This window comes from Theropithecus gelada, chromosome 2 (genome assembly GCF_003255815.1).
Source record: "Theropithecus gelada isolate Dixy chromosome 2, Tgel_1.0, whole genome shotgun sequence".
NCBI classification, from domain to species: domain Eukaryota; kingdom Metazoa; phylum Chordata; class Mammalia; order Primates; family Cercopithecidae; genus Theropithecus; species Theropithecus gelada.
Window position 1 is genome coordinate 93,708,302 of NC_037669.1, and position 15,405 is coordinate 93,723,706.

Consider the following 15,405-nt stretch of genomic DNA (forward strand, 5'->3'; position numbering starts at 1 on the left):
CGCCACCATGCCTGGCTAATTTTTTGTATTTTTAGTAGAGACAGGGTTTCACAGTGTCAGTCAGGATGGTCTCGATCTCCTGACCTTGTGTGTGATCTGCCCACCTTAGCCTCCCAAAGTGCTGGGATTACAGGCGTGAGCCACCGCGCCTGGCAGATACGGCTGACTTTCTTTTGAAAAAAGAAGTAGTTTTTTGGGAGAGGGCAGGGCAAAGAGGTAAGAAGTAGTCAGTTCTGTAAGGAAACGTTAGAGACCATTTTGGAAATGTATTCATTATTTTAAGGCAACTAACAAATGATCATCTTTCAGTTAGGACATTGTAGCAGCCGCCTTTACTGGTCATGAAATTTGCATGATATCTAAAATTATATTTCTGGAAATAGGTCAATGTCGATTAATAGTAACTTTGTATAGAAAGGCAGATGCCAGCTAGCATAAAAGCGGTACGTGCAGACGGTGGTAGTTCTGGAGTCCTGGAAGCCACAAGGTGCTCATCCATCATAAGGCCATCTGGAAGGTAGGGATGCTTGATCATTAAAGGAAAGCTCTCTGGCAGTTCATCCTGCTGCCCACAAACGTGGCATATCTACATGCCTACTGTGAACCTGCTCTTCTCAGAACACTCACATTGGAACCTAGCCCAGTGGTGATGCCTTCACTTGCAGGGATGAGCAGAACCTGATTAGGTTCTGATGGGTCCCATGTTCCGGGAAGAGAACATGGTCCCTACATATCCAATCATTCAACCTACACTTATCAAACACCTATCCTGAGTCTGACACCCAGGATACAAATGGCAAAGACACAATCCCTGTCTGGATTGGGGAATTCCTTCCCGTTCTCAGTGAAATGTTTGCTTTCATTTACTTCCTGGACTTGAATATTTTCCATTTCTAGCATCTCCAAGCCCAAAACTATTATAGGTCTCTGAACTTGGGGGGCCCTAGAAACCTGGCTCAGGCTGGGGTGGAGAGAGGACCATCGCCTCTTTTTCTCTCCAGGTGCTGCCCTTCTTTTCATTGTTTTCCTCAAATTAGTAAAAATCAATAAGGTGAAAGGGTTCTGCGACCAGTCATGGTAAGGTATGGGGAGAGGGTTACCAGGGACTTTTAGGACCCTGGAAGTTCCTAAAGGACTAGCAAGGGGCCAAGCCTCTGATAGAATTTGCTGTTGGGGTGGACTCCAAATGAGCTGCCCATCCTGGTTTGGGTCCTCCTGCCCAAAGGAAAGGAACACCAGAGAACATCTCTTGGTTAAACAAGAGACCAAGACTTGTTTGTTTTCCTCAATAGAAGTTCAGACCATAAAATGTCAAATAGAACTTGAAATACATCTCCATCTGAAAGGCAGCAGGACTAGCCAGGTTTCCGAGGAAATAAATATCAAAGAAGCCAAGGCAACTATCTCATCAAGAGTCTGTGATGCTTTTATAAGCAGAACTTTGGTTGCTAGGCTCTAGCAAGCCAAGAGGTACAAGGAGAGCCTGCTAACTAAGCACCCCCCAAGGCAACTTCAAAGGGCAAAAGAAAGAGGAGAACCTCAGCTTACCACAGCCAGGTAGAAATGCCTGAGGAAAGCAGCGGAGCTGGCCGTGCCAGCATTTACACAGGGAACACTTCTTGGGCAGCCAGGTGTCATGGGGCACGGACCCACAGTTCCTGAGAATGAACAGGTAAGGCAATAGCCATGGGTCTGAAATTTCTACTTCCCTTTCCCTCTCCTCTCCACGGCTCCCCTCCCCTCTGAATGGCTTACTCTTTGCGCACGTCATGCTCACAGTTTCGTCCGTAGAAGGAGGGGGGGCAGGCACAAAAGGACCCCAGCATGCAGGTTCCCCCATTCAGGCAGCAGGTTCTGTTTAGCTCCTTACCTGAAAGGTAAGAACAGATGACTGAGGGTGTGGGGATGGAAAAGTGCAAGGGCAATTCCTGTAAGCGAAGGTTAATGCAACACTAATGTGTTGTCCCACAGAATAAGACTCTGCGCCTTTGAGCAGAAGTCATTTTCATGCATAGGCCAGTGGTGGTTCTGGGGTTCCCCAGCGTGAAGGTGAGGAAAACTGCGCTCTAGGGAAGTAAAATACACAATCCCTGTCTCACTTCCAAAACCAAAAGCAGTCCAGCACCTGCCCAGTTCCAGAACCAGGTGCCCTTTTAGGTGAAAGAGCGTTGGAAAGATACTCAGGAGACACATGAAGGGCCAGGGCAGAAGCATCGAAGCCAGGCAGTTCTTACTGTTCTGTATCCCCATGGGCGACACATGCTGGGAAGACCGAGGCCGAATCGCAGGCTCCTCCCGGGGCCGAATGCTGTCATCTCTGAAGGCCAGGTCTCCCCGAGATGGACGTGCAAATTCCTGATGGCTGAGCCCTTAAGGACAAAATCAGTTCATGGAGTCTGTATTTCAGGCCACATAAAAATTGTGAGTGATCAAAATAACGAAAGGTCTCTCACCGGCAACTAATCCCAGTTCAAAGGCTTTAGAAATGGCCATGATCCAAATCACACTAGGAAGAGGAAGTCAGACATGAGTTAGCAAAACAAAGGAAATAAAGCCTTACAAGTTAACACCTGGGTCCTCCCATCGCAAGGACAAGACCACAGATCACTCAAGAGAAATTGTAGAGCGCCACCTTTCTTTCTTTAATGGCCAATTCATGTAACAAAGAAAAATGTTGAAAAAGTCACCAATATCCAAGTCTTTTTAATATATTTTATTATTTCTTAGGCCCTGTCCTCACATAAGTACCTAATTTTAGGTCTTTTGTCTTTTATTTCACATATTTTTCTCCTGCATACAGTTTTCATACAAGGATTTAAAAATGGCTGCGTCCCATGTTACTGATGAATCACATTTTACAAACTACTTTATTTTTTGAGATGGAGTTTCGCTTTTTCACCCAGGTTGGAGTGCAATGGTGCGATCTCAGCTCACTGCAACCTCTGCCTCAAGCGATTCTCCTGCCTCAGCCTCTGGAGTAGCTGGGATTACAGGTGTCTCACACCTGTAATCCTAATTTTTGTATTTTTAGTAGAGACAGGGTTTCACCATGTTGGCCAGGCTGGTCTCAAACTCCTGACCTCAGGTGATCCACCCGCCTTGGCTTCCCAAAGTGTTGGGATTACAGGCGTGAGCCACCGTGCCCGGCCAAACTATTTTAACCAATCATTTAAAAGGTTTTTAGGTAAAAAATGTGGGTTTTTTTTTTTTTTTTTTTTTTTGCTATTATCTTAATGGTTTTGCAAGTATCGTATCTGCTTATACCTTTAATCTTTTCAGAAGATTTTAAATTTGGTTGTAGTATTGACCTTTGTTTACACAAGAATAAAGAAACAATATTTCATAGACAGAGTCATTAACATAAAATGAAAATTAACATTAACAGGAAAATGTTAAAAGCCAACGGCAAAGTTAGAAGTAACAGTGTGAAATTCCAGGTCTTTCAGGAAAAAGAGCAGTGCTGTTGGCAGCACTTTAAGGCTTAAGCAAGAGAAAAATCAAATGACGGGTGTAGAACATTCATTTCCTAAACTGGCAATCTCTAGCAATCAAAAAAAGCTCACATTCAAGATTAGCTCATACCTGTAAGAGAAGCGGGCCATCTTCCTGCAGTCCGTAGCTTTTAGCAATTAGCGGGGAAAGAAGGCGTTAGCATCGCTTTAATTCAGAGTCATTGCCAAAACAGCCAAAGGAAAACATTCATCTCCTAAAGCGAAAATGGCAATTTAAGAAGAAAATGAGAAATATGCGTTCCCCAGAAGGTCGTAGCAGAAGCAGGAGCAAGATGTCCAGGGGAAACTGGAGGGCTTTCGGCCTTGAAAGTTTAGACCTTGAGCTGGAGACTCAGCCTTTCCGGGGATTCTCCTTCTTCAACAACAAACCCCAGTCGGGGCGGGGAGACCCTTCAGGTGGGCGGGACGCCCACCAGCATGACAATGGCCCACATGCAGGGAGAGGAGTCTTGTAAAACTGTGGTTAACTAGTCCTAATATCTCTCTCATTTGTTGCAGGCTAAAATGATCAGATATACTCTTTTGGGGCGGGGGGTAGGGGGTGGGGGGTGGGGGGGGAGAAAGAAAGAAAGAAAGAAGAATCAGTTTCTCGAATCAAGTTGGTGATTCCAGGTTGGAGGGGTGGTGGAAAGTAATTGCTTTAATTAGGAAAACCTGAAAATGTATGGGTCTCAAGGCGTCTGATATTTTATTTCAGGAAGTTTTATTTCCTGAAATTTGCTTCCACCTTTGTTTTTCCGGGAGTTTTGAGCCCCGTACTCCTGCTGGGGGATACCCGGGTGGCCAAGAAATGGGTGCTCTCCGCCCGAGGAGCTAGGTGTGTGTCGGGGGAAGACTAGGAAGCTTGAAACTGAGACAGAAGTTCAGGTTCAGGAGGGGTTCCTTGGGGACTCCAGACTTGAAGTGCAAATTCCAGGCGGACCTGAATTCCTGGAAAGACGCGGGAGCCGGCGCCAGGTGCCCGGGAGAGGGGAGGGGCGGCCAGGGGCGCAGCCGCTGGGGCTCTGCAGTGGGAGTGCCGGCCTGTTCCAGGAAAAAGTTCTAGAACCACGGCAGTCCGGCATGGGAGGCCGTTTCAGTCCCCAATCACGGGAATTTATCTCAGCCTTCAGCGCCCACAGTGCGACCTCTTGCAGCCCCTCGCCGTCCTGGCCCCACGACACCGGGAGTTACCCCCGGGCTCTAATGTGCCGCTTGCAGGGGTAAACGTGTTTATTGAGTGGCTCCACGAAGCTCCAGACGCCCCAGATGGAGAGGCGAGTCTATGAGCCGGAGTCACCTCCCCTAACATTTCAATCCTCCGGGTAATATGTTACTAAATACGCCCAAAGTCGTTAGTAGTTTCTAAATCGCATTTAATTCCAATTTCTAAAGGAAAACCTGACGGTTACTTAATATTGCCAGGCACACAAATGTGAAGCTTTTATTAGATAGTTGTTTCCATCCATCTCTGTTTATTGGATTTAGGCCTCGGCAGAAAGAATTGGTGGCATCCGAACCCATTTCAGCGTCAGTGCCTACCTGTGTGGATGCCATGGATCCACAGGTGCTGGGAAGAGGTGCTATTTACTTCTACACATGATCTTGGGAGAAGCAAACGTAAAATAATTTGTACTGGGGGAGTGAGGCCCCATCCAGTCAAGGGTGGGATGCAGTAACATTTCCAACTCCACGGCAGTTGACTATTTCATTCCTGCTGTGCTTCGCCTCCTTCCTGTGTGGTCTTTTCAGGTGAAACGCTTCAAGTACCATGCTGAGATTCACAGGGGACAGGGGAACATGGCCTGAAGCTCTAGGAGGCCGGAGGTGGGGGAGGGCTCTGCAAAGGAGAAGGCTAGCCCTGGAGCTGCAAGGAGGTGTAAAGGTGTTACTCAGTGCGGTACATTTGTAAGGTAGCTTGTGCACCACAGTCCTCACCAGTCCAAGGTGCTAAGTAGATAAGTAGCGCCCACAATATTAGTCTCACTTTGTGGACAAGACAACTAGTTCTATTTGGGGCTTTGAATGTCTTGTCTTCAGAGACTGGGCAGGCCTGTGGCAGAACTGGCAACAGAACACACCCCTGCGTTGCTATTTCCTTATCTAAAGCTCTTGTGGAATTTTTAGAGCTTAAATAGGACCCCTGGAAATCACTGCATTTTCGGAGGAAGTAACTGAGGTCTCCAGTCTGGCGATGTTGGCATTGATGGGACCAGAATCCCAGGACGCCAGCTTTTCAGCCACACAAAATCCCTTCTCTAAGGACCGGAACCCCCTGAAGAGATCCCCATTCCCCATAGGTACTGACTGCAGAGGAAGCCAAGTGGATCCAGGGTAGTCAGAGCCTGGGCCAGGTTTTGGGATGGGGAGTGGGGAGAAGGGGAAGGGAAGGGCTGTGGTGTTTAAGAGAGGTTAGATATTTGCTGTTGGGCTGGAGATGTAAGGGCTATTTAACAGGTATTTGATGTCTACTGCTGGGCTGCCTATAGACTGGAGCTTGGCTCTGGAGAAACAGCTGTGAGAAGTGACCCCACTGTGAGGCTGGAGAGGAAGAACAGTAATTGTTGATTCTAATTGTACTAACTGCAAAAAGTTGTTGCTGCCTCCAGGTGGGGAAATTGAATGACTACCCTAGGATGGCCACTGGTCACCTCTGCTTGGTCACTGTTGGAACTGGGCTGCTGGCCAGCCTCCAGGCCAATGAGTGCTTTGTGTCAAAAGGTCAGGCCTAGGATTGGGAAGTGCTGTGCAATGGGGGTTCCCCAATCACAGTCAGCCCATCTCATTCCTTACTAAAGGCACTGAGAACAGAAAGTAAAAAACAATGCTCTTGGTATTGACCATTTCTTGGTACTGCCCTTGAGACACTGTGTATTAAAAACTGGGGCAGAATTGTGTTTAAAAATCACACAAATAAGCCTTTGACTTAAAACCATCCAAACAAGAATGGTGGAATGAAATACATCATAATCAAAGGACAGACTTCCTGTGTCTGCCTAAAATTCAAGGAAGAAAATAAACTTGGAGAATGGGATCAATTTTAGCTATCAAAAGCCAATTCGACCTTGTTTAAATGGTTGAGAACACATAGAACTAAATTCCAACCAAAGAGTTAACAGAAGAACGCCATTTCTGCAGTACAATGACAGTATTTCAAGGTTAAAAGCCTCCTTTTATCATAGGGCTCTTAGGTCTTACCTCTGTCATTGTTTCCTTGAACATCCAGGCAGGCCAGAAGATGGGAGAGAGCAGAGGAGGTGGGGGAGTTCTGTATATATATGTACCCTCCAGCTGAGGAATGTCAGGGCCTCTAATTTCGTCAAGCTTAGCGCCCAACAGCTTCTGTTAACACCTGAGCTACACTCCTGCGGAAGCATTATCCACCCAGTGTGTCCTGGCCACACTTCATTAACAAGTTAATGACTTTCTGTTTTCACTGGCAAACTTACAAATTCCAACTGGAAACCTATTCTGTATTTGCCACAGGTCTCTGTGTGGGACATAAAAGGACAGATTCCTGCATTCAAAAATCTGCAATTTCAGTGGGGAAGATGTGCTCAAGCGAGTCATTTTAGAGCCATATTGTTACACAAATGGCGTAAGAGGAAGGGAGAAGGGCTTAAGAGAGGACTTCATTTTTTTCTGTGAGCCATGGGGCTGTATCATATTTCTTCCTATGTAGACATACTATACATGATTTTATCAATGAATAGACATGACATGTTTCCACGTTTTGTGGTGAACTTCCTTGTACGTATATCTTGCCGAACGCTTGAAAGCATATTCCTCTTGCAAATTTCTAGCACTGGAATTGCTTGGTTAAAGGGTGGATGCTTCTAAATTATTTTCCAAGAAGCCTGCCCCTCCTCCCTCTCCCTTGAGTTGGTATTGAGAGCTCATCTCCCAAGTACTTACCAACTCTGGCTGCAGCAAGCATCTTGAGTTTTGCTAATACAGTATGTGAAAAGTAGTATTTCATTGTTGCTTGGATTTACATTGTGTCCTGTGGTTATTGGGTGTTTGTATTTCATTTTCTATGACCTGGCTGGTCCTTCTTACAGAGCACTTGAATTGGCTTCTTTGAGACTCAGCCCAAATGTCATTTGCTCTGGGAAGTCCTTGCTGAGACCATCTTCCCTACTACAGCTTCCAGCTGTTCTGAGAGCCCTGTCCTGGCACCCACTGACCCCGGAGTTTATCTTGTCATCACTGTATTTTTTTTTTTTTAGACGGAGTTTCGCTCTTGTTGCCCAGACTGGAGTGCAATGGCATGATCTCGGCTCACCCCAACCTCCGCCTCCCTGGTTCAAGCGATTCTCCTGCCAAGTAGCTGGGATTACAGGCATGCACCACCATGCCCGGCTAATTTTGTATTTTTAGTAGAGACGGGATTTTACCATGTTGGTCAGGCTGGTTTCAAACTCCCAACCTCAGGCAATCTGCCCACCTCGGCCTCCCAAAGTGCTGGGATTACAGGTGTGAGCCACCTTGCCCGTGTAAGGTGTATTGCAAATTGCTTGCTTTTTTTTTTTTTTGGTCTTTCACCAACTCTTCCCCCTATCCTTTATTCCCTTGGAGTAAGAGGTCCAGAAATCCGGTCTTCCAGAAACCTCAGCTTCTCCAACCTCTAGTGAAGTGTTTACCTGTGCTGGTTTTCTTTTGGCTTAGTCTTTCTCCAATAGCCACGTCTGTGACAGAGAGATATTAAATCTCAGCCCTATTTTCTAAAATGGGGGTGGGGCGAGGGCAAGGTCCTTGAGAAACCTTGAGAAACGCCACAGGAAAACAACTTGTTTCCCCAATCCTGATCCTAGAAATAAAACAAAGAATACTCTCTTCCCCCAGCGAAGAAGGAAAAAAAGACAAATCTGAAATATGTAACCCAAACCACCACTGATATTCTGGGCTGAATTCTGGGCAACTTATTAAGAGTATTTACCACATGTAAGACAAGATAATTTTGATGTGCTTACTGGGAACCATGTTAGACTATGGAAAATCTGATTTAAGCTTTTTTTTTTTTTTTTTTTAGATGGAGTTTCGCTCTTGATGCTCAGGCTGGAGTGCAATGGTGCAATCTCGGCTCACTGCAACCTCTGCTTCCCAGGTTAAGCAATTCTCCTGCCTCAGCCTCCCAGGTAGCTGGGATTACAGGTGTGCACCACCATGCCCAGCTAATTTTGTATTTTTAGTAGAGACGGCATTTCACCATGTTGGTCAGGCTGATCTCAAACTCCTGACCTCAGGCAGTCTGCCTGCCTTGGCCTCCCAAAGTGCTGGGATTATAGGCATAAGTCACCGCGCCCAGCCCTGATTTAGACTTTTAGACATAGCTATAATTTAGAATTCTTTTACACCAAAATCTTAATTTTTTCGATTAAATTCAACAAATATTTACTGATCAGCTATCTGTGCTTAGCACGATGAGGTAGACAGAGATTTCCCAGGTAGGGCTCCTGCTCCCATCTCCCCTGCCCTGAGATAAGACAAGCCCAGTAATCTAAACGAAATGCCATTTTAGTGTGATCAATAAGCTGCTGATGGGGAGGAGGCAGTCACTTCCTAGTTTCCTACCAACCAAGTCAAGGCCATTTGGCTCCAGCAGACAGATAGATGGACAGACTCCCAGGAGTTAGACTTGGGAGGCAAGCTGGGGTCTCACTTGGTTTTCATGACCTGGACAATCTCATTTAAAAGTGCTTCTTAAGCCGGTGCAGTAGTTCATGCCTGTAATCCCAGCACTTTGGGAGGCCGAGGCAGACAGATCATCTGAGGTCAGGAGTTTGAGACCTGCCTGACCAACATTCAGAAACCCTGTCTCTGCTAAAACACAAAATTAGCCAGGCGTGGTGGCAGGCCCCTGTAATCCCAGCTACTCAGGAGTCTGAGGCAGGAGAATTGCTTGAATCCGGGAGGCAGAGGTTGTGGTGAGCTGAGGTCACGCCATTGCACTCCAGCCTGGGCAACAAGAGTGAAACTCCATCTCAAAGAAAAAAAAAAAAGTGCTTCTTACATGGTGGATCTTGTATTTGATCACATACAGCTCTTAATGACTATTTTATTTTTTTGAGATGGAGTCTTGCTATGTTGCCCAGGCTGTAGTGCTGTGGTGCCATCTTGGCTCACTGCAGCCTCTATCTGCTGCTGGGTTCAAGTGGTTTCCAAGCCTCAGCCTCCCGAGTAGCTGGGACTACAGGCATGCACCACCACACCTGGCTAATTTTTTCCTTTTCTTTCTTTTTTTTTTTTTGAGATGGAGTCTCGCTCTTGTCTCCCAGGCTGGAGTGCTATGACACAATCTCAGCTCACTGCAACCTTCACCTCCTGGGTTCAAAGGATTCTCCTGCCTCAGCCTCCTGAGTAGCTGGGATTACAGGTGCCTGCCACCATGCCCAGCTAATTTTTTGTATTTTCAGTGGAAACAGGGTTTCACTACGTTGGCCAGGCTGGTCTCGAACTCCTGACCTCAAGTGATCCACCAGACTCGGCCTCCCAAAGTGCTGAGATTATAGGCGTGAGCCACCATGCGCAGTCCTACTTTGATTTTTAGATCCCACAAATAAGTGAGAACATGGGATGTTTGTCTTTCAGTGCCTGGCTTATTTCACTTAATATAATCATCTCCAGTTTCATCCACGTCATTGCAAATGACTGGATCTCATTCTTTTTTATGGCTGAATAGTATTCCATTGTGTATATGTACCACATTTTCTTTATCCATTCATCTGCTGATGGACACTTAAGTTGCTTTCAAATCTTAGTTATTGTAAACAGTGCTGCAACAAACAGGAATGCAGATATCTCTCTGATATACTGATTTCCTTTCTTTTGCATATATACCCAGCAGTGGAATTGCTGGTTCATATGGTAGCTCAATTTTTAGTTTTTTGAGGAGTTTCCAAATTGTTCTCCATAGTGGTTGTACTAATTTGCATTCTCACTAACAGTGTGCAAGGGTTCCCTTTCTCCACGTCCTTGCCAGCATTTGTTATGGCCTGTCTTTTAGATATAAGCCATTTTAACTGAGTTGAGATGATATCTTATTGTAGTTTTGATTTGCATTTCTCTGATGATCAGTGATATTTAGCATCCTTTCATATGCCTGTGTGACATTTGTATGTCTTGTTTTGAGAAATGTCTATTTAAATCTTTTGCCCAGCTTTTTTGATCAGATTGTTAGATTTTTTTCCTATAGAGTTGTTTGAGCTCCTTATATATTCTTATTATTAATCTCTTGTCAGATGGATAGTTTGCAAATATTTTCTCCCATTCTGTGGGTTGTCTCTTCACTTTGTTGATTTTATCCTTTGCTGTGCAGAAGCTTTTTAACTTGATGTAATCCCATTTGTCCATTTTTGCTTTGGTTGCCTGCGTTTGTGGGGTATTTGTGTGGTTGTGGCCTGTGGTTGTGGTGTTGCCCAGACCAAGGTCTTGGGGATTTTGCCCAATGTTTTCTTGTAGTAGTTTCATAGTTTGAAGTCTTAGATTTAAGTCTTTAATCCATTTTGATTTGATTTTTGTATGTGGTGAGACATAGGGGTCTAGTTTAATTCTTTTGCGTATGGATATTCTGTTTTCCCAGCAGCTTTTATTGAAGAGACTGTTCTTTTCCCTAATGTATGTTCTTGGTACTTTTGTCAAAAAAGAGTTCTCTGTAGGTATGTGGATTTGTTTCTGGGTTCTCTATTCTGTTCCATTGGTCTATGTGTCTGTTTTTATGCCAGTACCATGCTGTTTTGGTTACTATGGCTCTGTGGTATAATTTGAAGTCAGATAATGTGATTCCTCCAGTTTTGTTCTTTTTGCTTAGGGTAGCTTTGGCTATTCTGGGTCTTTCGTGGTTTCATATAAATTTTAGAATTTCTTTTTTCTATTTCTGTGAAAAATGTCCAGTATTTTGATAGGGATTGCATTGAATCTATAGATGGCTTAGGGTGGTGTGGACATTTTTAGCAATATTGATTCTTCCAACACATGAACACGGAATGTTTTTCCATTTTTTTGGTATTTTCTTCAATTTCCTTCATCAGTGTCTTACAGTTTTCATTATAGAGATATTTCACTTCTTTGGTTAAGTTAATTCCTAGGTATTTAATTTAAGTGTGGTTATTGTACATGGGATTACTTTTTAAATTTCATTTTCATATTGTTCACTGTTGGCATATAGAAATGCTACTGACTCTTTTTTTGTTTGAGACAGGGTTTCTGTTTCCTAGGCTGGAGTGCAATGGCACAATCTCAGTTCACTGCAACTTCTGACTCCTGGGCTTAGATTATCCTCCTACCTCAGCCTCCCAAGCAGCTGGGACTACAGGTGTACACCACCATGCCTGGTTAATTTTTTTTTTTTTTTTTTTGAGACGGAGTTTCGCTGTGTCTCCCAGGCTGGAGTGCAGTGGCGTGATCTCCTCACTGCAAGCTCCGCCTCCCAGGTTCACGCCATTCTCCCGCCTCAGCCTCCCAAGTAGCTGAGACTACAGGCGCCCACCACCACGCCCGGCTAGTTTTTTGTATTTTTAGTAGAGACGGGGTTTCACCATGTTAGCCAGGATAGTCTCGATCTCCTGACCTCGTGATCCACCCGCCTCGGCCTCCCAAAGTGCTGGGATTACAGGCTTGAGCCACCGCGCCCGGCGCCTGGTTAATTTTTATATTTTTTTGTAGAGATGGGGTTTTGCCTTGTTGCCCAGGCTGGTTTCAAACTCCTGGGCTCAAGCAATCCATTTGCCCTGGGCTCCCAAAGTGCTGGGATTACAGGTGTGAGCCACTGTTCCCAGCCTGCTGCTGGGTTTTGTATGTTGATTTTGTCTCTTGCAACTTTACTGAATTTGTTTATCAGTTCTAATAGTTTTCTTGTGGAGTCTTTAGGTTTTTCCAAATATAAGACCATATCTTTAGCAAACAAATAATTTAACTTCTTCCTTTCCAATTTGGATGCCCTTTATATCTTTCTCTTGTCTGATTCTTCTAGCTAGGATTTCCAGTTCTATAGTGAATAACAGTGGTGACAGTGGGCATCCTTGCTGTGTTCCAGCTGTTAGAAAAAAGGCTTAATTTTTTCCACATTCAGTAAGATACCAGTTGTGGATCTGTCATATATGGCTTTTATTATGTTGAGGTATGTTCCTTCAATACCCAGGTTTTTTTGAGGCTTTTTATCATACGGGAATGTTGAATTTTATCCAATGCTTTTTCAGCATCAATTAAAATGATCATATGATTTTTATCTTTCATTCTGTTGATCTGATGTATCGTGTCAATTGATTTGTGTATGTTGGAACTACCCTTGTATCCCAGGGATAAATTCCACTTGGTTGTGATGAATGATCTTTCTAATGTATTGCTGAATTCGGCTTGCTATTATTGTTGTTGAAGATTTTTGCATCAATATTCATCAGAGATGAATTTTGACCTGTAGTTTTCTTTTTTTTCTTTGTGATGTGTCTTTCTCTGGTTTTGGTATCAGGGTAATACTGGCCTATAGAATGAGTTTGCAAATATTCCTTCCTCCTCTATTTTCTGGAATAGTTTGGGTAGGATTGGTATTAGTTCTTCTTTAAATGTTTGGTAGAATTCAGCAGTGAAGCCATCAGGTTCTGGGCATTTCTTTACTGGGAGACTTTTTATTACAACCTTGATCTTGTTACTTGTTATTGGTCTGTTCAGGTTTTGAATTTCTTCCTGGTTCAATCTTTGTAGGTTGTATGTACCTAGAAGTTTGTTCATTTCTTCTAGACTTTCCAATTTATTGGCATACAGTTGCTCAATGAGTGGATTTTTAAAAGTAAAAGAAGGAGACAGAGAAGGATTGATATAGTTATTTGTTAGGAATTTTCATTGGTTTACAGAAATAACATTGATTAGTGATTGGCTATACATCCTTTAGCTATAGGGTGTGGGTTATAGTGTCTGGCGTGTTGCTCTTAGGTTAATTTACAGCTACTTGTGACGATAGCAAGCAATTTCAAGAGATGAAGACATAGCTCAAAGAGGGGAGTAGGCATGAGTGCAGTTTCATTATAATGTCTCCTTGGGCCTGATAATGGAAAAAAAACCTTGCATTTCTCAGATAAAAGTCCTTTTTTTTTTTTTTTGAGACAGAATTTCACTCTTGTTGCTCAGGTTGGAGTGCAATGGCATGATCTCGGCTCACTGCAACCTCCGCCTCCCGGGTTCAAGTGATTCTTCTGCCTCAGCCTCCCCAGTAGCTGGGATTACCGGAGCCTGCCACTACACCCGGCTAATTTTGTATTTTTAGTAGAGACGGGGTTTCTCCATGTTGGCCGGGCTGGTCTCAAACTCCAGACCTCAGGTAATCCGCCTGTCTTGGCCTCCCAAAGTGTTGTGATTACAGGGGTGAGCCACCGTGCCCGGCCAAAAAGCATTATTTTCAAAAGGCTGGGCATCGTGGCTCACGCCTATAATCCCAGCACTTCGGGAGGCCCGCGGGCGGGATCACCTGAGATCAGGAATTTTAGACCAGCCTGGCCAACATGGTGAAACCCCGTATCTACAAAAATTAGCCGGGCGTGGTGTCAGGCGCCTGTAATCCCAGCTACTGGGGAGGCTGATGCAGGAGAACCGCTTGAATCCGGGAGGCAGAGGTTGCAGTGAGCTGAGATTGCACCACTGCACTCCAGCCTGGGCGACAGAGGGAGACTCCTCTCAAAAAAAATAAAATAAAATAAAAATAAATAAATAAATAAAAACAAAGAAAGAAAGAAAAAGAAAATTACGCTTTTTTAAGGAAATGAATTTTAGAAGTATGACATATATATCACACAAAAGGTATTTTTCAGTTTTAGGCTAAGGGATATGAGGAGCCACTGCCATTAAGGGTCAGGAAGGGGTCACATGGACTCTTGGGAGCAGCAAGGGACTTGATTACTGATTATTAATTTGTCATATTTTCACGATGTGGGCTATCAGCAAAACATATTTGCCCAATTAGTAAACTATCTAAAGAGAATCTAAGCGCACATACATTTTAGGAAATTAAAAATATGAAATATAACGGTGAAATTGAGACCTTGGATGTCTGCTGCTTCCAACATCGAAAACGCTTTTACATTCCCTTGGTCATATGGCTTTCAAAGCCTGCGTCTGGCTTGGTTCCCAGTTTAGTGTGCTGAGCCCTCGGAACCCGCTCCCTTCCATTCCACACCCTCCGGGATCTCCAATGTGAAAAGGTCTGGCCCCGGGTAGGAGGCTGCAGATAGTCCCCGGGCCCGGGCTCTCGCTGGCCGGCTGCAGCGCGCAGGGTGCCAAGCCCTCCCCTACGAAGTCTGTTTTGTCTCAGGCTGGGCTGAGTCACATAGAATAGATAGATAGTTGATTAGCACATGTCCTCCAGATCATATTATCCGCCTACAAATATAGCATGTTAGCGCACAGGCACGGGAGGCTTCTTCCGGCTCGGCCGTGCTGCTCAGCGGGTGTAAACAGCGTCTGTGGTGTAAACAGCCGCGGCGGGCAGGCCACGACTGTCAGTGCCCGCCCCTCGGGGCAGGTAAGCGCTGGGCGTCCGAGGTGGCCTGCGGGGCGGGAGCAGGGGGCTTGCGCTCCCCGTGGGAGGGCGCGGGCGGACGGCCGGTGCCCTGGGCGCTCAGTTGTTTACGCCTTCCTCCGTGCCTTGGTGACCTGCAGTCGGCGGGAGCAACAGGGGTAAACGTCCCTAACCGGACAGCGGCTGGGGCTTAGGCATCGAAGGTATCTGAGGTCCAGGACTATGGTGGGATGGCGAGAAAGGAGAGAGCGTGGCGAGGCGGGTGTCCCCGCGAGTGAATCTTGCTCCGGGTTAGCGGTTCCCCTGCGGGTACTGCCCCGGTGCCCAAGGCTGAGCCCAAAGCTTTCTGGTCCAAAGAGCTGTCCAGGGGAGATAAATCAACTTTGTTTGTGCCCTGAATGATATGAT

At 45.2% G+C, this 15,405-nt stretch overlaps 2 protein-coding genes across 3 annotated transcripts in view; one reads left to right on the forward strand and one right to left on the reverse strand.

Annotated features, from left to right (window-relative positions):
* Positions 1-394: 394 nt before the first annotated feature.
* TDGF1 (teratocarcinoma-derived growth factor 1) lies at positions 395-4,002 on the reverse strand. The gene is made up of 6 exons (XM_025376124.1): positions 3,583-4,002; positions 2,454-2,506; positions 2,235-2,369; positions 1,756-1,870; positions 1,549-1,658; positions 395-510 (listed from the first exon to the last, which is right to left on the reverse strand). The coding sequence occupies exons 1-6, from the start codon at positions 3,600-3,602 to the stop codon at positions 395-397; spliced, it is 549 nt and encodes a 182-aa protein (XP_025231909.1). The 5' UTR covers positions 3,603-4,002.
* Positions 1,510-15,405, forward strand: part of LRRC2 (leucine rich repeat containing 2) — a 65,808-nt gene continuing 51,912 nt past the window's right edge. The window contains exon 1 of one of the 2 annotated variants that reach the window (XM_025376123.1): positions 1,510-1,672. The gene's annotated coding sequence lies outside the window, so the exon portion shown is untranslated. Of the gene's footprint in view, positions 1,673-14,645; positions 15,001-15,405 lie in introns of those variants that run through there. The other variant, XM_025376122.1, reaches the window with a different exon arrangement.

Bases quoted from the DNA above. Each gene is read 5' to 3' on its own strand.
- TDGF1 (XM_025376124.1), bottom strand. From the start codon at position 3,602: ATGGCCCGCTTCTCTTACAG. The intron at 1,871-2,234 runs GTAAGAACTGCC...CTTACCTTTCAG, and splicing joins GCCCATGGGGATACAGAACA to GTAAGGAGCTAAACAGAACC. The intron at 1,659-1,755 runs GTAAGCCATTCA...GTTCATTCTCAG, and splicing joins GAGCATGACGTGCGCAAAGA to GAACTGTGGGTCCGTGCCCC.